We start from the raw sequence: 23,962 nt of genomic DNA, 5'->3' as shown, positions 1-23,962 counted from the left end.
TGGGTCAATCACTCCCAGGTTTCTTACTTTCTTAGCTACATGTATTTTTTGGTTGTCGAGTGTAATTGAGTTCTGAATGATTGTTATGTTTTTTCGTTCTAGGTGTAAGAATTCAGTTCTCTATATTGATCACTAGTTCCATTTGGTTTAGAAGTTGTTTTATTATATCTAGGTACATGTTGGCTAGGTTTAATGTTTTCTCAATTGTGTCGTTAATTGGGAGTATTAACTGAATATCATCTGCGTATATATGGTGCAAAATTCCTAAACCTGCTAGTAGGTGACAAAAGGTAGCATGTATATGTTGAACAATGTAGCAGATAGCTCCTGTTTGAAGGTTTATTTTCTCTGACACTACTTTGATTTGCACTTGGAAGTATGTTATTTAGGTATGATTTAAACCATTTGATTGTCAAATTGCTTAATCCTATTTCTTCTAATCTATTTATCAATATGTCATGGTTAACTGTGTCGAATGCCACTGATAGGTCAAGCATTACTAAGATGTACTGTTTACCGCTGTCAAACCCTCTCATGATGTTGTCTGTTAGTGCAAGTAGTAGTGTTTCAGTGCTGGAGTTTTTGCGGAAGCCATGTTGCGATGGTACAGTATATTGTTGCTCTAAGTGTTCTGTTAATTGTTTTTGTATGGCTTTTTCTATTAATTTTGCAATTAAGGGCAGGTTTGATACTGGTCTATAATTGCTCATGATTAGATGGTTGCTGTTTTTTCTTTAGAATTGATTTTACTATTGCTTCTTTTAGTGAGTCTGGCATGTTTCCTTCTTTTAGTGATAGGTTAATGATTTTTGTTAGCATTGGAGACTACGTTGGCTACTTTTTTCAAATCCGCAGTTAGAATTGTGTCTTGTGCATGTGGGGCTGGGTTTATTTTTTTTAGCATTGATTCAACTTCAATTTCAGATATTTCGTTGAATGCTTCCCATTTTTTAGCATCTCTTTTTTGCATGTTGATTTTGTTTATTTTAGGGATTTTGTCATTAAAGAAAGTAGCTATTTCATTACATTTGGTTATTGGTAGGCTCTGTGAATTGTCATTTTTGTCAGTTGTGAAATTTTTTACTATGGTGAACAGGGCTCATGTATTATTTGAGAATTTCTCTATCTTCATGCTGTAATATTGTTTTTTAGCGTTGAGAATTACTTGTTTATAGTAGGCTAGCTGTTTTCTGTATTTAGTCAGGTTGTCTGTTTTATTATTTTTCCATTCCTTCTCTATTTTCCTAAGGTTTCTTTTGATTACCTTTATCTTTTCGTTATGCCAGGGGTTTGTTTCTTTGGGTTCTTTTATGTCTATCTTTATTGGGTTGATCTCGTTGGCTAAGTTTTTGGTTTTTTGGGTCCACGCTGTCGTGGCGGAGTCACAGTCGGTGCAGTCTATTTCGGTTAGTTTCTCTTCTAGTTTGTCTTTCAGGGAGTCTATGTTGTATGGAGGGCGGTATTCAGTTGATGGGGTCTCTGTTTTGTATCATTTGGTTTTCTGTAAATTTGATAGAGGATTTTATTAGGAATTGGTCTGACCATGGTATATGAGTGTATTCTGATTTGCTATGTTTTAAGAGGCCGTGATTGATAAATGTTAAATCAAGGGAGTGTCCTGCTTTGTGAGTGGGTTTTTCAGTTAGGATGAAGCCTAGTGCAGTCATGAAATCTAATAGTGTTTGACATGTGGGAGATAAGGGGTATGTGTCCATGTGTAAGCTGAAGTCACCTAGTACAATTGTGGGTTTAGAGGTGTTTAGTTGTGTTAGGAATTCAATTATTGGGGAGATGTTTAGTTCTATTTAACAGTTTTTCTATACTGACATTAAAATACACATCATGTCGGTTTACATGATAACAAAAAGGTGGAAACTACAAATAACAGGGGGGGGGGGGAGATGGGAAGCTGAGAACAACTGGGGGTCGGAAAGGGACCCCAACAATTAGTAGGAGAGAAACGAGAGGAACAGTAACATCTAACAAAGGTTAACTATGGTTCAAGTGAAAAATATTGTTAAATAAGGTGTAGGAGTGTAAATATACAAGGGGTACATGAGTACAGGGAATAGATGTGAAAATAAATGGTGAGGGAGGGTGTAGGGGTACAAGGGTGTACAGAGGGTACAGGAAAGAGTAGAGAAGAGTATCGGGAAAAGGAGGGTAGGTGAAGAAGAATGCAAGGGAAAAAGAAGCGTACCGGGGGTAATGAAGAAGCTGGGGAGTCAAAGGAGGTTAATCCGGGAAGGCTTGATGAAAGAGCCATGTTTTTAGAAGTTTTCTAAATTTGAGAGGGCAGGGTTCCATGCGAAGATTGGGTGGTAGGTCATTCCAGCGCGTGGGGCCGGCAATAGAGAAAGCACGACTTCTTGTGACTGAGAGGTGGGCTTTAAGGGGGGGGGGGGGGGGAGGATGAGCAGGGTACATTTGTGGATTGTTCTGGTAGGGCGGGAGGATTGTGTAGGTTGGAGGGGTTCATTGAGCCAGGAGGAGTTGTGGTTGTAGACAGCTTTGTGTAAGACAGTGAAGGTTTTGAACAGGATACGGAAGCAGATGGGGAGCCAGTGTAGGCTTTTAAGGACAAGGGTAATGTGTCTTGGGTGTCGAATCAGACTCCTAGGTATTCTAGAGACTGGAGGGCTGCAGACAACTTGTTTGTGTTGAACACCCATCCGAGGCTCTCCAGTTGAGTTTTGACTGTTGGTTGCCTGGTGACTTTCCTTTGGGGATTTTGCCCTGATCACCCAATCGTCTAGGTAAGGGTTTACAAGGACTCCTTCCTTCCTCAGTGTTGCCACCACCACCACTATGATTTTGGTGAACATCCGTGGTGCTGTGGCTAACTGGAAGGGTAGTGCCGGTCCAGGATTTTGAAGTGTAGGAAGCGCTGATGTATTGGGATGTGTAGGTAGGCTTCTGTATTGCTCCATGGTGACACCACATCTTGAATACCACATGCAATTCTGGTGACTGCATCTCAAAGATGTATAGTTGCATTGGAGAAGGTACAGAGAAGAGTGACCAAAGTGATAAAGGGGATGGAACTGCTCCCCTATGAGGAAAGGCTAAAGAGGTAAGGCCTGTTCAACTTGAAAAGATGGCTGAGGGGAAATATGATAGAGGTCTATAAAATCATGAGGATTAGAATGGGTGTGAATTGGTTATTTATTCTGTCAGATAATAGGACTAGGAGGCACTCCTTGAAATTAACAAGCAGCACAGTTAAAACTAATCTGAGAAAATTCTCACTCAAACCACAATTAAGTTTGGAATTTGTTGCCAGAGGCTATTAAGGCAGTTAGGGGTACATTTTAAACAGCGCGCGCAAGGGGGTGCACATTTGTGCAACTTGTGTGCACCGAGCCCTGCCTGTGCTAACTATTCCCTCCACCCCCCCCCCCCCCGGCCCTATCTAATCCCCTCCCCCCCAACACACACCTTTATCGCACAAGTTACGCCTGCTTGAAGCAGGCATAACTTGCGTGTGCCGATGGCCTGCTGCCGTGCCATTACCTGACCCGGGGGGGCTGGTCTGGAGGCCTCGGTCACGCCCCCCGGAACGGCACCACGCCCCCCCAGCAAAGCCCCGGGACTTACATGAGTCCCGGGGCTTGTGCGTGCCACCGAGCCTATGCAAAATAGGCTCGGCGCGCGCAGGGTTTTTTTTTGTTTTGTTTCTTTAAGGATTACGTGCTTAACTTAAGCTCGTGACCCTTTTAAAATCCGGCTCTTAGTGTAGCTGGATTTAAAAAAAAGATTTGGAGAAGTTCATTAACTGCTATCAAGTTGACTTAGGGAATGGCCACTGCTTCCCTTCTTAATGTTAAGGTACTTGCCAGGTTTCATGTAATTTGGATTTGCTATTGTTGGAAACAGGATGCTGGGCTTGATGGACCCTTGGTCTGACCCAGTATGGCAACTTGTGTTCTTAACTACTGATTAAACAAGGAGTTTACCACCTAATACACATGAATAAAAAAAAAATAGATAGTACTCCTTCATTCAAATCCCATGTTAACCAAGGCATTAGCTATTATTCCTTGTAGAGGGTGGAAAGCTGGCGGTTTATGACTTGAAGTCTGGATCACACTAACAGGTCAATCCAGTAAAGTGCGGCCGCGTTTACCCCGCTCCTAACCCGCTTCCTACTCACTTTCCTGCCGCGTTAGCCCTTCCTGCAATCCACAATCCCCTTTAGCCTACTCTTACCACGTCCTTAAATCCCCGGGTAACCCCTTCCGCACGCGGCATGTATATTACATATAAACGATCAAATTAGCTATTCCCTCCCATACAGTAACGCTCGCCCCGACTATCGCTTTTTTACCCTGCCGTTTTGCCGCGCGTTTAACCTAACTTACCGCCTACCCTTACCTCTGCGTTAGAGGCAGGGGTAAGGGTAGGCGGCAAACTTTCCCCCAGCCCCCGCTCACCTGCCCTGGCCGCGTCAATGGATGCTGGTCTCCGGGGCAGCCCCAGTCCTCTTCCCCCTCCTCCTGAAGCAACGAAAGCGGAAAAAAAATCTAAAAATCGAAAAGTGCAAAAAGGGGGGGAGAGAGGACTAGCAATCTCGAGCGGCTGCAAAAAAAAAAAAGAGTTAGTCGTTGCTTTACACATGAGACTGTGAGGAGGGAGGAGGCCTTAGCTGCTGGGGGGAGCAGGGAATTGATGTGGTGAAAACGAGAGTCCCCCAAAAGAAAACAGGCAAAGTGCTGGAAGAAAGTGGAGGGAGGGGAAGAAAAAATACGGGAAAGCTTCAAAACGTGTCAGATCAATACAGTAAAGTAAAGCAGCCTTGCTTCGGGAGGAGGGGAGAGAGGACTGGCCATCCCGACCGTCCACTTCGTTGCTACTTTTTTTTTTTCCCGCTTTTTAGATTTTTTCCGCTTTTGTTGCTTTGGGAAGAGGGGGGAGAGGACTGGGGCTGCCCCGGAGACCAGCATCCATTGACGCGCCAGGGCAGGTGAGAGTAGGAGAACCGTCCACTTCCTGGTACCTGTCATTTCAAATGACATTTGAAATGACAGATACCAGCGTGTCCGTGAAGCGTTAGGCCCGCGCACCCAGGTTACTGTATAGGCGCTGTATAGCGCTCTATACAGTAAAATGGGTTGCGCGGGCCTAACGCTTCACGGACACTTCTTAGACGCAGCTTGCATTTGCAAGCTATTTACATACAGGATCGAGCGGTAGGTGAGCTGGACTGTGCATGCGGCAACTGCGGGTGCGCCCTGCACTAACGCAGCTCTTCCTACCACTCGTTACTGGATTGACCTGCCAGTAAATGGCAACTGACTACAGCTACATTCCCCAATGCAGAGAAATGCATAGGCTAAACTCATTTTCAACATGAAGGAAACTCCTCCTAGTCAGATCTACAGCTACATTTCTAAGGTTAGTTTTAATCTATAGAGCTGAACCTGTATGCAAATCAGGTTATTAAATTTATATAATTTTGCCTAGTAATGAGACATCAGGCATATATTTGCATGTTCAGATTACCATAATCAAGGTGCAAGGCTAGGAGGGGAGGAATACTGCATATTATTGATGCATTAAGGCATTTACTGCATGGTAGAATGCCCCCCAAATTTCTACCTGAAGCAATGGAAGTAGAAAGGACTTACCTACATGATTAAAGAAAATGGGCACCAATAATTGCCGTTTTTAAACTTGTTTTACTAGACTGGTACCTTACTAAACTAAGTCTGACATAACTCCTCTTACTAACAAATCCTGTTTGTAACAGTCAATTTAAACAGAACGCTGTATTAAAGGACCTTTATGTGTGGGCTATATTGTACACCTCTTTAGTGTTTAATTTTTGATTTCATTCATGAATCCTGCCAAATATAATCTACCCTTAACAGTCCAACTCAGCTTAAATTTGATGTATCCCCCCGACATGGTGCATGTTTCAGAATTTCAACATTTTTTGCTTCAGGGGGACCTTGTGTCCATTTCCATCAGCAATTCTCTAAAATCAAAAGAACTGCCGTATCTGACATTCCAGGCACCAAAAGTATTCTTTGATGATAGGCTGATAAACTGGTTTATAAATCACCCCTATAAGACTGTTTGGATACAACTTATTAAAATATTTGCTATATCTGCCAAACTTACTCAGATCAAGGAACACCAATCAATTTCTAGATATAGTCCTGATGGTTGGACTGTATTGAGGATATATATCCTAAATTGTTATACCACTGCCATGTCAGGGAACTATACAGATGTGAATTACCTTTAAAATAAACAGCCAGTATCTTTGAAAATCTTCCCTGAGATTGTAGAAAAGAATGAATAGTTTAATATTTATTCACACATTCATGCCTAGTATTACTGTTGTGTGATTTGTTTTCACTCTACCTATGCTTTGTATTTTTATCCAAAAATTGTTCCCATTAGTAAAGTAAAGCTTCCCTATTACTGCCTCATTTAAACTCTAGAATCTGCTCTATAACCAGCCAACGTAAAGAATGTATCCTCGCCATACAATATTTTATCATAGGTGCCTTTATTTTCTGTCTGGATAATAGTGATCAATGAATGATCTGTTTGAATTTGCTGTGGCCTCAGCTATGTCCATGAATAGTGACTGAATATCCATAGTCGAAAGAGCCCACCTGTATATAATCCTCTCATTGGCTAATTGCCTGTACACCTTTCATATTGTGTGCATTGTAAAATGACTACCCCTTCTCCCTTATTAGCAGGTTTGACTACTATGTTTGACTGGATGATAATTTCATGGCCACATACTAATCCTTGATGAAATATAAGAAAAGATGTTGACATTGTGCTTCAAGACACAACAGCATTGGAACAGTGTTAATAGGTCAACAAGTGGCTCAGGAGAGGACAAAACCGATTTTGCAGAGGACATACACTTCCAGCTAAACAGCATGTAGAATAGTTTTATTTGCCAACAGAGACCTCTTACTATCATCCATCAACAAAAAAGACATTTTCATCAAATGTGTCTTGAGGCATTCAGATAGGTCAGGAACAATGGAGAAATTACTTACCTGATAATTTCGTTTTCCTTAGTGTAGACCAGTGATGGCCAACCTTTTGAGCTCAGTGTGTCAAAATTCATAAAAAAACCAAGCATAACTCGGGTGGTGTGTCACTTCTAGAAAAATCCATAATTGTGATATTTGTAGCTCTAATTAATAACAAGAAGTTATAGTTTTAATATATGTACTGTATTTATTAATAAAGCAAAAACAAATAGTTCTTTACCTTGCCTGCTTAGTGACTTTTTTGTTGCTGAATTTCGTCGGCTAAATCTTCAATTAAAACACTCTCTCCCCCCCCCCCCCCCCCCCCCCACCACACACACAAACTCTTACTCCCCTGGATTTTCTCATACACACTCATGCTCTCACACTCACTGGCTCCCTCACATACACACAAACACACACACCCAGGCAGGCTCCCATTCATTTTCACACCACTCCCGCTCCATCCTCCAGGCAGGCACCAATTCATTCTCACACACACAGACCCCCAGGCAGGCACCTATGCATTCACACACACACCCCCCCAGGCAGAGTCCCATTCATTCACATGCACACACTAAAGGCAGACCCCCCTCTCTTTTGCCAGCAACCTCGGAGCCTCTCTCATTCCTCTGCTGCCACTGCTGCCACATGGCTATTGGGGATGTTGCTATTCTTGCACATTCCCAAAGATTACATGTGCCAATCACTAAAAATATATATTTTTTAACCTTTGCTGTCTGATCTTAGTTTTCTAATTGGTTGGTCACAGGCTTTTTTTTTTCCACCTTCCCTTTATTTTTTTTTGCCAATTCCTTTTATATTGTCTTTTTTTCTGTTTCTTTTCTCTCCATCTTCTTCCCTCACACACACAGTCAGGTTCTCATTCTCACATGCATTTCTCTCTCTCTCACACACACACAGGCTCTCACTGTCACATGCTGTCTCTCATACAATCATTCATACACACAGTCTCTCACTGGCACATGCTGTCTGACTCACACAGGCTCTCTCTCTCTCTCACTCCCACATGCTGTCTTGCTCAAGCACATGCAGTCTCTGCAAACATTCAAGTCCTCACACACAATCTCTCAACTCATCTCATACACGCGCGCGCACACACACACACAGACCCTCAGCCTCTCTCTCACCTCTGGGCCTCCTCTTCGCGGGTCGCCGCAGGATGGGCTCTGCGGCAGCCCTGCTACCGGGCTTCTTCCTCTTCTCGGGCCACTGCGACTTGAGATTCGCGGCAGCCTGTAAGCGCAAGCGATGTTCCTCTTCTGCACGCTCTGATGCTTCACCTCCTTCCTGCCCACGCGGCTCCGGCAACGTTTACTTCCGGGGCCGCACAGGCACGAAGGAGGAGGAGCATCAGCGCGTTCAACACGATCTTTTTCTTTGGGCTGTGGTGAAGTGAGCCTCACCACGGCCCTGCCTATCTGCCTGTCGCTGCGCCGCATGCGCCTCCCTGCGCCCGGGGGCATTGGGGGGGCTGGAGGGATACTAAAAAACTAATTTTAAAGGGTTGGTGCAGCCGATAAAAAAAAAAAAAAAGGCTCGGCACAGCCGATAAAAAAAAAAAAAACGATAGTCCTGAAACGCTACGCGTGTCAGCAAAAACGGCTCGGCGTGTCATAGGTTAGCCATCACTGGTGTAGACAGATGGACTCAGGACCAATGGGTATAGTGTACTCCTGTTAGCAGTTGGAGATGGATCAGATTTCAATCTGATGTCAGCCCCTAGTACATATACCCCTGCTGGAAGTTCAGTGCTTCAGTATTCTTCCTTGAAAAGCATTGTGTGACTGACTGATTAACTTAATATGGATAACAAATAACTTTGTTAGAACGTTAGAAACTTGATTAACTTGATCTACTTGAAGTGGTTGACTGACTATAGCTGGAAACCACCAGTGTACTCAACCAGAAAGCGTCAACACCCAGCAGGATGGATGCCCTAGGTAAATGAAAACATGGCTTACCCTTGATTTGTTGAAAAACCATGTATAACGACAGCCGAGGGTGGGATGCTGAGTCCATCTGTCTACACTAAGGAAAACGAAATCAGGTAAGTAATTTCTCCATTTCCTAGTGTGTAGCAGATTGACTCAGGACCAAAGGGATGTATAAAAGCTACTCCCGAACTGGGTGTGAGGCTGCCATGGCCCACTTAGGATTGCCCTTGCAAATGTTGTCTCCTCCCGAGCCTGAACATCCAGACGGTAGAATCTGGAGAAGGTATGGATGGAGGACCATGTTGCCGCCCTGCAGATCTTGGCAGATGACAGCATTCTAGTTTCTGCCCAGGAAACCGCCTGGGCTCTGGTAGAATGTGCCTTGACCTGTAGAGGTGGTGGTTTTCCCGCTTCTACGTAGGCCGCCTTGATGACTGCCTTGATGGCCGCTTCCCCTTGCCTCTTCCCGCTGTGAAAAGGTGGTCCGTCTTTCGTACTGGTTTCGACATTTCCAGGTATCTGGATAGGAGCCTGCCGATGTCGAGATGGCGTAGACTACGGGCTTCTTCCGACTTCTTCAAACCGTCCATTGTAGGTAGTGAGATGGTTTGGTTAAGGTGGAAGTGTGAGACCACTTTGGGGAGAAAGGAGGGAACCGTGCGTAGCTGAATGGTCCCCGGGGCGAGTCTGAGGAACGGCTCACGGCAGGACAGTGCCTGTAGCTCTGAGATGCGGCGGGCCGAACACACAGCCAGCAAGAACACAGTCTTCAAGGTTAACAGACGGAGGGACAGGCCTCTGAGGGGTCTGAAGGCGGATCCCGCTAGGAACTCCAAGACGAGGTTGAGGTTCCACAGGGGCACTGGCCACCTTAGTGGTGGGCGAATGTGTTTGACTCCTTTCAGGAAGCGTGATACATCTGGGTGCGAGGCTATGCTGTCATCCTCGCTTCTGGAGCTGTAGCATGACAATGCGGCTACCTGTTCCTTGATGGAGTTGAGGGACAGACCCTTCTGTAGTCCACTCTGTAGGAATTCCAGAATCAAGGGAACTTTAGAGGAGCGTGGTTTGACGTTGCGGTCTTCGCACCAGGCCTCAAAGACTCTCCAGATTCTTATGTATGTTAGAGATGTGGAGAACTTGCGTGCTCGGAGGAGAGTATCTATTACTGCCCCCGAGTATCCCCTTTTTCTCAGGCGGGCCCTCTCAATGGCCAGACCGTAAGAGAATTGAGCTGGATCCTCGTGGAGGATGGGACCTTGTTGTAGCAGGTCTCTGTGTGGAGGCAGGGGTAGTGGATTCCCTGCCAGTAGTCTTCTCATGTCTGCGTACCAGGGTCTTCTTGGCCAGTCCGGGGCCACCAGAAGAACTAGCCCCCTGTGCCGCTGAATCTTGTGAATGATTGCGCCCAGCAAGGGCCACGGAGGGAAGGCGTGTAGCAGGGTGCCCGGTGGCCAGGCCTGTACCAAGGCATCGAACCCCTGGGACTGCGGATCCCGCCTGCGGCTGAAGTATCTGCGTACTTGAGCGTTGGATCTGCTTGCTAGAAGGTCAATGTCTGGAGTCCCCCACCGATTCACTATCAACTTGAAGGCTGTGGGTGACAGCTTCCATTCTCCTGGGTTTAGTCTTTCCCTGCTGAGGAAGTCTGCCGTGGTGTTGTCCTTCCCGGCGATGTGGACGGCGGAGATGTCCTGGAGATTTGCTTCCACCCAAGCCATCAGAGGGTCCATTTCTAAGGACACCTGTTGGCTTCTGGTTCCGCCCTGCCGGTTGATGTAGGCCACCGTCGTGGCGTTGTCCAACATCACTCTGAATGCTTTGTCTCGAAGTCTGTGGGCGAACCGCAGGCAGGCTAATCTGACCGCCCGTGCTTCTAGGCGGTTGATGTTCCACCCCGCCTCTTCTTTGTTCCACCGCCCTTGGGCGGTTAGCTCTTCGCAGTGTGCTCCCCACCCATGTAGACTGGCATCTGTGGTGAGCTGGGTCCAGGTTGGGGAGGATAGTCTTGATCCCTGGCTCATGTGGCTGATCTGTTGCCACCACCGTTGCTGGGTCCGGACTCTGGCCAGTAGTGGTAGACGTACAGTGTAGTTCTGGGATTGTGGACTCCACCGTGATAGAAGTGAGCGTTGCAGGGACCTCATGTGGGCTCGCGCCCATGGCACCACTTCCAGTGTGGATGCCATTAGTCCGAGGACTTGCAGGTAATCCCATGCTGTGGGACGGGAGGCGCTCAGCAAGGTCTGGAGCCGGTTCCACAGCTTTGATCTCCTCATGGGAGTCAGGTTGACCTTGTCTTCCTTGGTGTTGAATCGGACTCCTAGGTATGCCAGCGACAGCGAGGGCTGTAGGGAGCTCTTGTTTGTGTTGACTACCCATCCTAGGCTTTCCAGTAGAGTTATGACTCTGCTGGTTGCTTGGTGGCTTTCCTCCGGTGATTTTGCTCTGATCAGCCAATCGTCCAGGTAGAGATGAACGAGGATTCCTTCTTTCCTGAGTGTTGCCGCCACCACTATTACCTTGGTGAATGTCCGGGGTGCAGTGGCTAACCCGTAGGGTAGTGCCCAGAACTGGTAGTGATGATTCAGGACCTTAAAGCGTAGGTAGCGCTGGTGTTCCTGATGAATTGGGATGTGTAAGAAGGACGCAGACAGGTCCAGGGATGTGAGGAACTCTCCTGGTTGTATTGCATGTATGTCAGATCGTAGGGTTTCCATGCGGAAGCGTGGGATCCTTAGGAGTTGGTTGACCGACTTGAGGTCCAGGATGGGCCTGAATGTACCCTCTTTCTTGGGTACGATAAAGTAAATTGAGTAATGTCCAGTATTTATTTCCTGTGTAGGTATCGGGGTTATGGCCTCAAGGGCCAGAAGTCTGGTCAGTGTAGCTTCCACTGACGCCCTCTTGTGGGGGTCGTGGCAGGGAGATTCCATGAACTTGTCCGGAGGGGTTCGAAAGAAGTCCAGGTAGTACCCCTCTCGGATGATGGCTAGGACCCACTTGTCCGAAGTTATCTCGACCCATCTGCGGTAGAATAGGGTTAGCCTGCCCCCTATGGCTTCTTCCCTTGGATGGGTCAGCTGAATCTCATTGTGGGGTGCGGCTGGGGCCTGGACCCGAACTGGTTCCCCTCTTGTTGTGCTTGTTCCAAAAGGACTGGTTCCTGCCCATAGGGTGGGGCGCTTGATAGTTGCTCTTGTAAGGGTTGAAGCGCTGTGAGCTTCTGCCTCTGGTGGACCTGGGGAAGGGACACTGATTTCTCTACATCTTGTCTTCCGGCAGGCGAGGTAATGGGGAGTCGCCCCATTTGTTGGCCAGTTTTTCTAATTCGCTGCCGAAGAGGAGGGATCCTTTGAAGGGCAGTCTCGTGAGGCATGTCTTGGAGGAGGCGTCAGCGACCAATTTCGAAACAAGAGTTGTCTCCTGGCTGCCACTGTGGACGACACTCCTCTGGCTGCTGTGCGCACTAGATCGGAAGCCACGTCAGTGAGGAATGATAGTGCTGATTCCATGTCTTCTCCTGTGGTGTTGTTCCTGGCTGCAGGGACATGGCTGCCACCTCAAATGATTGTTTTAGTATGGCTTCCAGGCGCCGGTCATGTGCATCTTTGAGCGCCGCTCCTCCCTCCACTGGGATGATAGTGCGCTTAGCGACCGCACAGATTATGGCATCCACTCTGGGGCACGCCAGAAGCTCCTTGGTCGCTGGGTCCAGGGGGTACATGGCCGACAAGGCTCGACCCCCTTTGAATGAGGACTCCGGAGCATTCCATTCCAGGTCAAATAGCTGTTGTGCCGCCTGTAAGAAAGGAAAATGGCGAGACGTCTGTCGAAGGCTCTCCAGCAGGGGGTTCATTCTAGGTTCCCCCAAGGTGCCTTGGCCCGGGATAGCGAGCTCCGATAGGCATTGGGATACAAGGTCCGGAAGCTCATCCTTTGTGAAGAAGCGTCTCATGGTTCGATGTGGCTCTGTCCCCGAGGGAAGTTCCCCCCTCCTCAAGGGGCTCGACTTCCTCTTCGGAGAAATCCGTGTCCCTGTAGGTGGGGCTTCTAGGTGGTGGGAGCCTGTGCCTAGGCCTCGAGGGTCCTGGGGCATATGGGTCTTCCGGTGGCGCATATGGCTCGTCCGCCCGGGGTTCAGTTTGCATTTTGACAAAGGCGTGAATCCCCTTAAACAACTCCACCCAAGAGATCGACGCTGGGTCTAAGTTGAGGGGCACTGGTTCCCTGGGGGTCCCCGTCTGTGGGGTGGATTCACTGGGGCCTGCTAGGTCCGGGGTGCCCCCTGAGGAGCTAGCACTGGGCCCTGGGTGGGGCTGGCCCTGACCTGGATCTCCCAGGGCCTCCTCACAGTGTGCGCATAGGGCGTCTGCTTCCTCACTCTGTGCGGCATGCTGGGCAGAGGCCTTGAGCTTTTATTCCTGTTTCTGGAGGTGCCATTTCTGTGGACGCTTAAGCTCTTATGCGCTCCATTGCGTCTGATATGTGCACGCAGATGTGCGCCTAGCTGTAGATGTGCGCGTAACTTATGCGCGTAAGGTTTTATGTGCGCCTAAGATTATGCGCACAAGTAACTTTGTGCGCTTAGCTTAGATTTGTGCGCTCGGATCAGACGGCGGGCGGTGTGGCGAACAGGGCCAAGATGGTGACGGCGAGCATGCGGGCAATATGGCGACCTCCTCTGAGGGTCTCCACATGGGCAGACCCTGGAACAGCCGGGGCCTAGCCCTGCTAGGGCAGATCAACTCGTGGCACAGGTTCTGATCGCCGATCCGTGCTCCTCCTCGATCTTCGGAGACCGGATTAAAGTAGAAGATTTCCACCTTACCTTGTCGCGGGAAGTCTCCGGCTGCGGGGGGAGAGGGCAAATACCTTCACAGCCACGCCCGAGATCGGGGGCTAAGTCCTCGCCGCGATTCGGCCGCCGGACTGAGGCTGGCTCTACTCCGCGCCCGAGGATTCGGGGGCTAGGTCCCTGCCGTGAATCGGCCACCGGACCGAGGCTCACCTCCGAGGGACCACGGAAATCACCTCGGGAAACTCAACTGGGGGAGGGACCAGAGGGTATCACCGCAGGAGTGCGGGGCTCGTCTTCAGGTAGGTTTCTTCTTTAAATTTCGGGTTTTGTTCTTTAATTTTGGTCTAACGCTCTGAGAGCATGCAGATAGTTCCTAACTGCTATGGAGACTGAAAATACTGAAGAGCTGCACTTCCTGCAGGGGTATATGTACTAGAGGCTGACGTCAGATTGAAATCTGATCTGTCTCCAACTGCTAACAGTACACTATACCCATTGGTCCTGAGTCCATCTGCTACACGCTAGGAAACCAAAATTAAGCATTCTATTTAAACTGACAATAACAGATAGGATATGAGGTAAGAGAAGAATTCTGTCATAGTTCTAACATTTATCCTCTTAACTGGACTGTATTACAGCAGTTTATTGTAAGCTAACCCATCAATTAACTAAAGATAAGGGGAGGGGGAGGAAGAGACTTAAGTGGTAATGTTCTGGACCTTCACCCTACAAGAAGAGCAAAGGCTATCTGGATGCTCATCTAAAAGTGTCCACTAATACTATGCACACCTCACCTTTTGAGGGATATAAATACTGAAAATAAGTCAACAGGATATCACCTCTAATATATTGATTATATCATGGTTTTTATCACTCAATGATTTATTTCAAGTTAGAAAAGATCTCTTAACAATCTCTTAATTTCAGCCAAAAATGAATTAAGGAACAAAATTTTTTTGAAGTGAAGAGGACGGTTTCATATCATTTCATTATATCACTGCATCCAGCAGTGTATAGTAATTTTAATCAACCAACCTCCTCCACACCCTTTATAATTTTGTGTATATATATATATATATATATATATATATATATATGTGCATGCAAATTTGTGATGACTATATCTCAAATCAAAAGCATTTTTCTGTATTTCTTTTTTTCAATTTTGCCATAAAATACTTTCCTTCCACTCCTTTCGTTGAATGGACGTACGCCGAGTTATTGCCAAAAACGCCAACAAACTTGTTGTTTTCAAGCTAGCAAAAGCTACTAAATGACCAATTGTCATGGACATTGGTCAAAAATCAACTAAGACATAAGTTTGAAGGGAAGTTGTTTCGTTTAGTAGCTTTTGCTAGCTGGAAAACAACAAGTTTGTCGGCATTTTTGGCAATAATTCGGCATACGTCCATTCAACAAAAGAAGTGAAAGAAAAGTATTTTATGGCAAAATTGAAAAAAAGAACTACAGAAAAATGCTTTTGATTTGAGATAGTCATCACAAATTTACATGCACATATATATACACAAAAATTATAAAGGGTGTGGAGGAGGTTGGTTGATTAAAATTACTATACACTGCTGGATGCAGTGATAATGAAATTATATGAAACCTTCCTCTTCACTTCAAAAAAATTTTGTTCCTTAATTCATTTTTGGCTGAAATTAAGAGATCAAACAGATGGATGGTTAGAGATCTTTTCTCACTTGAAATAAATCATTGAGTGATAAAAACATGATATAATCAATATATTAGAGGTGATATACTGTTGACTCATCTAAAAGTGTCAGCACTGGGCATCACCTCAAACTTTGACCCACACTTGGGGGAGGGAGTGGGCAAGAGACAAGGACAGAGTCAAATTGCCATATCAGATGATAGGGCAATTTACTACAGAGCTAACTAGCACTAACTTTTCATTCAGTTAGTATTAGGGAACATGACAGGTTAATTATAATCAAAGTGCATGGTTAAAGGGCTGCCCTGACTTTTAAAGCAACTTTGCCTATACTTGATACATCAAGCACTAGAACCAGCTGTACCATAGTGGGCAATCTGTCACTTAACAGTTTACTTTGCAGGCCCCATCGTGATTTGCAGAGCCTGGCATTTCCAGTTCTTCACGGCCCTTGTTATCACCCAGCCCCACTCCCTCAACCCTCTCTTCTCTAAAGAGCACTGCTTGCCTGCCCTAGGCCTGGGGGCTCTCTCACCTTCTCCTCCTGGTACATGATGTCAGTGAGGTTGATGGCGTGGAAAATACCCTGGTGCTCCTCGACCACGCACTGCCCGCAGGCCACCCGTCGGCACATCTTACAATAGAGCTGCAGGCTATGGCCCGTGTGCTTGGGACAGGCCGAGGCCTTGAGCCTGGGCGTCTCGGCTTCGCCAACGCCCCCCGCGCCCGGCTTTATCAGCTTCACCACCTCGGCCAGTGTGGTGTTAACGGGCAGGCTGCAGGCCCCACCGGCCACGGTGCTGACCTTGCGGCAGAGCGGACACGATAGCTGCTGCTGCTGCGCCTCCGCACCCCGAGGGTAGTAGCCGCGGCCCAGAGCCGGCAGCGGCACATCGACGCCCGGCGAGGCGCTGGAAGCGCACTCGAGCAGGCAGCGCTTGCAGAAGTTGTGCGAGCAGAGCGGCAGCGTGACGGGCTCTTCGAAGAGGCAGAGGCAGACGGCGCACGTCAGGCTCGCCTCCATGGGTCCGGCGGCTAGAGAAGCGACCGCGCTCAGCTTCCAGAAACCACTTCCCCAGGCGGCCCACAGCTCCCCGACCTCGGTGGTGGGTGGGGGGTGGGGGGGCCTACGAAACTCGCACGGAAGCGCCTCGCTCGGCTTAGTACGAATCCGGGACCGAGCGGCAGCAGGCGCCGACAAAACCGCAACTCGCTACTGGCTAAACTTGTTTCCCTTCAGCTGCGCCGCTTGGGAATTTAATACAAACCCGGAAGTGAAAGCCGCAGCCGATAGGCTACAAGTTAAGAGGCAAAGGTGGCAGCGGCGTCTCGCTGATTGGAAGGTTGCTCTCTCAGCCAATTGTGAATGAGGGGCAGGACGTGTTGCCGGCTCTGTGCCTTAGTTGTTTACGTTCTTCTTGGAAGCATGCTATTGGGAACGGTTTTAAAATTTGCTGCACTAGGTTAGGCAATCTTAGATTTTGGTGAAACATATTATATTATTTAATGTGATCCAGGTGCCACTGGATGGTGTAGTGACTCCGTTTGTCCCTAACTATAATCTAGGGAGAGTGTGTGTGTGTGTGTGTGTGTGAGAGGGAGAGGGAGAACCTTCCTCCAAAACCTTTATAGTAGTCAAATATTTATATCTCTATAGGAGACCATTTAATAGCTCGAGGTCAGGTGTTGGTGGTGGTTTAAGGTTTAGGGGCCAGTTTTTCATGTAGAGTGAGACGTACGAACAGCGCAGTACACCTCGGTGAAGATTCGAGTCATTTGGAGTGAGGAAAGCCTCACAAAGATGAGATTTCTACTATGTTCTCTTGTCCTAGCTTGATGGACTCTATAACAGAGTACTAGCAGGCTAGGGCGAGATAACACAGTACAACATTTCATCTTTGTGAGACTTTCTTCACTCCAAATGATGCCGAGGTGTACTGCGCTATTCGTACATCTCACTCTACATGAAAAATCTGGCCCCTAAACCATCACCAACACCTCACTTCGAGCTATTAGATGGCCCTCCTATAGGCATATAAATAGTTGCACACTGTGAGGGCCTCCCCAGAGTCTCTCTCTCTCTCTCACCCCCCCCCCCCCCAAGCCCTTGAAAACGCAATTCAAAATTTTTATTGCTCCTCCTTTTCATAAAACCCACCCATACACCTTAATTTCGCCCCTTTCCAAAATTTGCATTCTAGCTGTGCGCTAGTGTTATTAACACGTGTGTTAACACCATAATGCATTTTGATCAAAAGAAAATGGTATCTGCCAGGATTCCAGTGTGGGCCAGGAGCTGCATCTGCCTACTGAAGGCAGGAAGTTGCCTGATGCCTGTCAAGTGTGGTGAGAGAATGAGAAGCAGAGGAGAGACTTTGAAACTGCAAACTATGGGGTGTGAGGAAGGAAAAGTAGAGACTTTGGGGAAAAAAGCCTGGGGGTGAGAGAAAGGGAAAACTGTCCCTTAGGAGAGTTAGAGAGAGAGAGAGAGAGAGACTGTGTGCCAACTAATCTGGGTTTTCCAAGGATCTGGGAAAATAAGGAATAAGAATAACTGGAGCTTTGTGCCAACCTCAATTTGTCTTTCAGACACATGTCATATTTCATCCAACTGTTCAGATTACATGATTATTTAGTCTGAGATTCATGAACCATTTGTGTTCTGTTCATTCAGTGCTTGAGCATGCCTTTAAAAAGACTACATCAGTATTGAGCAAGTCTGCATCATCCAACTCTGATATCTTCCCCAACTTATGCAGCTTACTTGCTGTGCTTGACCTTTTATCAACAGATATACTCTCACAAAATGATTTGGGTTACCACATGAACTACATGTTTGATTTTTTTGTATGCTGGACATTGTTCTTTCTCTTGGTCATGTACATTGCTACAATTCCTATATCTGCAGATTTGGTTGCAGGTGGGTTACCCTGCTATTGCTTATTGTGGCAGCCACCCAGGGCCGGCACATCCATTAGGCGAACTTCGGTGGTCGCCTAGGGCGCCGAGCCGTAGGGGGTGCCGAGCCGTAGGGGGCGCCAAAGAGCAGCTACATGGTGCCCTGCCACAAGCGGGGCCTATACCGATCGTGGCAAATAGAAATAGAGAAGCACAGTTTCGCACCCCCCCCCCCTACCTGTTTCGGCGCCGACTGTTTCTATTTCTCTTTGCCGCAAGCGGGATAGGCCCTGCTTGTGGCACCACGTGGATGCTCTTCGGCGCCCTGAGAAGCACACAGTCGGCGCCGAAACAGGTAGGGGGGAGCGGCAACGCAAGGGTCGCCTAGGGCGCCCAATACCCTTGCACCGGCCCTGCAGCCACCCATGCTTCACTCATGCTTATCTGTTGCATTAACACTGTCTGCTAGTTCTGTTCCATTGTTTATATTTGCAAGCAGTAAGCTCCATAGTGAAACATATTTCAATAGTTGTATTCAAATTTAAGTCTAGTTCTCTCACATGTACACTCATTGATTATGCCACAAATAAGTTTATCCCAAATCAGTCCATGCTTTCTCTCTCAAACACATGATAATGTTGTCAATAGATTCACCTTCCTCTTGTTTCCAATAGCCAAATATACATATTTCATATATAATGTATAATATTTAAGCAGGCTTGAATTAGTCTTCCAATGCATCAAGGATGGCTTTCTCTATTCCTCTGTTAGCTCAAATTACACTTATAAACATGGCGGCACTAAATACCCTTCATCTTCCTCAATGTAACTGTACTTCAACTGACTTCAACTGACTTCTCATTTAAGCCTGTGTCTAAGAATATAAGAATTGCCATACTGGGTCAGACCAAAGGTCCAGCAAGCCCTGTTTCCAACAGTTGCCAATCCAGATCACAAGTACTTGGCAGGATCCCAAGGGATAGATAGCTTCCAAGTTGCTTATCCGAAGAATAAGCATTGGATATCTGCAACTCCACCTTAATAATGGTTTATTGACTTTTCCTCCAGGCATTTGTCCAAACTGTTTTTAAACACAGCTAAACTAATAGCTTTCACTACATCTTCTTGCAACAAATTCTGGAGCTTAATTATGCATGAGCAAAAAAATATTTTTTCAGTTTTAAATGTATTACCTAGTAACCTTATTGAGTGTCCTCTGGTATTTGTACTTTTTGAAAGAGTAACAACTGATTAAAGTTTACTCATTCCAGTCCACGCATTATTTTATAAATCTCTATCATATCACCCCGCAGCCATCTCTTCTCCAAGCTGAAGAGTCCTAACCTCTTTAGCCTTTCCTCACAGGGAATTGTTTAATCCCCTTTATCATTTTGGTTGCCCTTTTCTGTACCTTTTCTAATTCTACTATACCTTTTTTGAGATGTAGTGACCTGAACTGCACACAATACTCAAGATGAGGTTGCACTATGGAAAAATATAGAGGCATTATGATTTGTTCTGCATTCTGGCAGGTCAATCCCCACCAGTGGGTTATGCACCTCTGACAGCAGATGGACCGACCAAAAGCTGACATCAAGGATATATAATCCCACCCTGACATCAGCCAGCCAGTATTCTCCGTCTCTAGCGGATGCTGGACATGCATTTCCCTACAGGGGGATTGCCTGTGAACAAGAAAAGAAAGAAAGAAAAGAAGAAAGAAGTGCAAAAGGAGACATCAGGAAGACAAGACGTTTATATAGCACCGCTTGCCTCCTGAGCTGATACCGTTCAGTCATAAGAACATAAGAAAATGCCATACTGGGTCAGACCAAGGGTCCATCAAGCCCAGCATCCTGTTTCCAACAGTGGCCAATCCAGACCATAAGAACCTGGCAAGTACCCAAAAACTAAGTCTATTCCATGTTACCATTGCTAATGGCAGTGGCTATTCTCTAAGTGAACTTAATAGCAGGTAATGGACTTCTCCTCCAAGAACTTATCCAATCCTTTTTTAAACACCGCTATACTAACTGCACTAACCACATCCTCTGGCAACAAATTCCAGAGTCTAATTATGCGTTGAGTAAAAAAGAACTTTCTCCGATTAGTTTTAAATGTGCCCCATGCTAACTTCATGGAGTGCCCCCTAGTCTTTCTACTATCCGAAAGAGTAAATAACAGATTCACATCTACCCGTTCTAGACCTCTCATGATTTTAAACACCTCTATCATATCCCCCCTCAGTCGTCTCTTCTCCAAGCTGAAAAGTCCTAACCTCATAGGGGAGCTGTTCCATTCCCCTTATCATTTTGGTACCTTGTTCCAGCTTTGCCCTTTCCAGACAATCTTGTTGTATTTCTTCCCTTGGCCTGATAAGACTTGGGGTATGGGCTCCATGTGCCCAGTGCCATTAAATGAATGCAAATGATAATGTTTCTACAATTATCTTTATGACATCCATCCATTGCTCCTACCATGTGACAGGGGTTGACCAATGGCACCAGTAGAGCCTGTGACATAGTAAGGTCAAAAGGTTGGTGGCGCCATTTTGAATACTGGCAGCCGACGGCGTGAGTGCAGGAGATGGCTCCCGGATCCCCCTGCTGGACCACAAGAGAGTTTTGGTAAGTCTTGGGGGGGTCAGGAGGGTGGGGGTTTGTTTAAATTTGCTCCTTTAGACGGCCGAATAATTCGGTGATGATTCGTTGTATTCGTGGGGCATCGCAATACATTTCACTTCCCCACGAATACAACGAATATGGCCCTATACATTGCGGATTACCAATGTATTGGAAACAAATGCACACCCCTATAAATTAATACATAACGAAAAAGCAGAATGACTGAACACAGCCCTTCGCGTACATGTCCCTCACAGGAACCTGAGATCAGCAAACAAAGCACTGCAAACTATTCCTTCAGTCAAAACAGCAAAACTAACACAAGTAAGGGAAAGGGCTCTATCCTGATACATTACAGGAGGACCTTGCAAGACTGGAAGGTTGGGCATCCAAATGGCAGATGAAATTTAATGTGGACAAGTGCAAGGTGTTGCATATAGGGAAAAACAACCCTTGCTGTAGTTACACGATGATAGGTTTCATATTAGGAGCTAGCACCCAGGAAAAGGATCTAGGCATCATAGTGGATAATACTTTAAAATCATTGGCTCAGTGTGCTGCAGCAGTCAAAAAAGCAAGCAGAATGTTAGGAATTATTAGGAAGGGAATGGTTAATAAAACGGAAAATGTCATAATGCCTCTATATCGCTCCATGGTGAGACCACACCTTGAATACTGTGTACAATTCTGGTTGCCGATCTCAAAAAAGATATAGTTGCGATGGAAAAGGTACAGAGAGGGCAACCAAAATGATAAAGGGGATGGAACAGCCCTAATTTCTTCAGCCTTTCCTATGAGGAAAGGCTGAAGAAATTAGGGCTGTTCAGCTTGGAGAAGAGACGGCTGAGGGGGGATATGATAGAGGTCTTTAAGATCATGAGAGGTCTTGAACGAGTAGATGTGACTCGGTTATTTACACTTTCGAATAATAGAAGGACTAGGGGGCATTCCATGAAGTTAGCAAGTAGCACATTTAAGAGTAATCGGAGAAAATTCTTTTTCACTCAACGCACAATTAAGCTCTGGAATTTGTTGCCAGAGGATGTGGTTAGTGCAGTTAGTGTAGCTGGGTTCAAAAAAGGTTTGGATAACTTCTTGGAGGAGAAGTCCATTAACGGCTATTAATCAAGTTTACTTAGGGAATAGCCACTGCTATTAATTGCATCAGTAACATGGGATCTTCTTAGTGTTTGGATAATTGCCAGGTTCTTGTGGCCTGGTTTGGCCTCTGTTGGATACAGGATGCTGGGCTTGATGGACCCTTGGTCTGACCCAGCATGGCAATTTCTTATGTTCTTATAAAAATCTCTGAAAGACTTAGCAGATCTGATGCTTGAAACTGTTATATGTACTTGAGAGGAAACAAGTGAATTGAATACAAAGTGACTCAGCTCAAGAAGGAAATGGAGCTTTTTAATTTAGGCAAGCAAAAACCAGTTGGATTCCAATGAAAACAAGAAGAACAGGTTCCACTGTAACAATATTTATATTTTTGGCATCCTGAAGGACTGTGAAAACCCAAGTACTGTGATATTTTGCCAACATTAATCTCCTTTACATTGCTAATGATACTCAAGAAAGCATACAGATTCTTGGACCTAAAGCCTGATTTAAAAGCTGAAAAAAAAAACCTCTCTGAAGTCATGTTTTATACGAACTCATGATGTGTAATTTTCTGAATCTCTGGTTTATTTTCAACTTCTATTTATTCACTATCCTTTTAGTTCTATTTTGGCTGTGATAACATGTAATTATGCTATAAATAATTAGTTTTGTTTTAGTTTTCTTTTTGTCCTCTTCTACTTTTTAATGAACTGTTGCTTGGTATGTAATTATTTTATTATTTAATGCTTGCTTTGCTATGCAGTTGTATTTTATTACCTAATGTTGTTAATGTTATTGCCCTCACAATATAACAATGTCAGAGACCAAGTGGAACAAATAACAAGCATATAGTATCCCTAGGTAAATGTAAACATTTAAAATTCTTTCGCTTTCAACTCTTATCTCTGCCTCTAAATAGTAATAGAGACCTCATACTAGGCTCTATCAGCATACAAATGCTTTCATAGCTTTTTAACTAATAATAAATAAGTCCAGTCTTAATATTTTTGCAAGTTTTGTTTTATGCAGATACATTTCAGTGCTTATCTTTCCTAATAATTCCTAGCATTCTAATTGCTTTCATAGCCACTGCTGCACACTGAGCAGAAGATTTCAACATATTATCCATGATGATGCCTAAATTATTTTTCTGGATGGTGACTCTCAAAGTGGAACTTTGCATTGTGTAGCTATAATTTGGGTTGCTCTTTCCTATGTGCATCACTTTGCACTTTTTCACATTAAATGTGAAATTTAATTAAATTTACAGTAGAAAATGTATGGGAAGAGCTAAAGAATCTGAAAGTGGACAAAGCCATGGGACCTGATGGGATTCATCCAAGGATACTGATGGAGCTCAGAGATGTGCTGGCGGGTCTGCTGTGTGATCTGTTCAATAGATCCCTAGAAACGGGAGTGGTGCCGAGTGATTGGAGAAGAGCGGTGGTGGTCCCGCTTCACAAGAGTGGGAACAGAGAGAAGGCTGGTAACTACAGACCAGATAGCCTCACTTCGGTGGTGGGAAAAGTAATGGAGACACTGTTGAAAGAGAGAATAGTGAACTATCTACAGTCTGGAGAATTGCTGGACCAGAGGCAGCATGGATTCACCTGGGGAAGATCCTGTCAGACAAATCTGATTGACTTTTTTGACTGGGTAACCAAGGAATTGGATCGAGGAAGAGCGCTCGATGTCATCTACTTAGATTTCAGCAAAGCTTTTGATACGGTTTCGCACAGGAGACTGGTGAATAAACGAGAAGCTTAGGAGTGAGTGCCGAGATGGTGACCTGGATTGCAAACTGATTGACGGACAGAAGACAATGTGTGATGGTAAATGGAACTCTCTCTGAAGAGAGAGTGGTTTTAAGTGGTGTACCGCAAGGATTGGTGTTG

General features: G+C 45.8%; 1 protein-coding gene across 3 annotated transcripts in view; it reads right to left on the bottom strand.

The window, feature by feature from the left end:
- The window catches only part of LOC115073676 (tripartite motif-containing protein 59-like), a 112,289-nt gene extending 95,599 nt beyond the window's left edge, over positions 1-16,690 (bottom strand). For 2 of the 3 annotated variants that reach the window (XM_029572328.1, XM_029572413.1), the window contains exon 1: positions 15,977-16,689. In XM_029572328.1, coding sequence (XP_029428188.1) covers positions 15,977-16,465 — 489 coding nt within the window. In that variant the 5' untranslated portion in view covers positions 16,466-16,689. Of the gene's footprint in view, positions 1-15,976 lie in introns of all 3 variants that reach the window. The other variant, XM_029572505.1, reaches the window with a different exon arrangement.
- Positions 16,691-23,962: the final 7,272 nt, after the last annotated feature.

The sequence above is a fragment of the Rhinatrema bivittatum genome, chromosome 1 (genome assembly GCF_901001135.1).
Source record: "Rhinatrema bivittatum chromosome 1, aRhiBiv1.1, whole genome shotgun sequence".
NCBI classification, from domain to species: Eukaryota; Metazoa; Chordata; class Amphibia; order Gymnophiona; family Rhinatrematidae; genus Rhinatrema; species Rhinatrema bivittatum.
The sequence above is the reverse complement of the archived record's forward strand: the minus strand, read 5'-3'. Positions and strand labels throughout refer to the sequence as shown.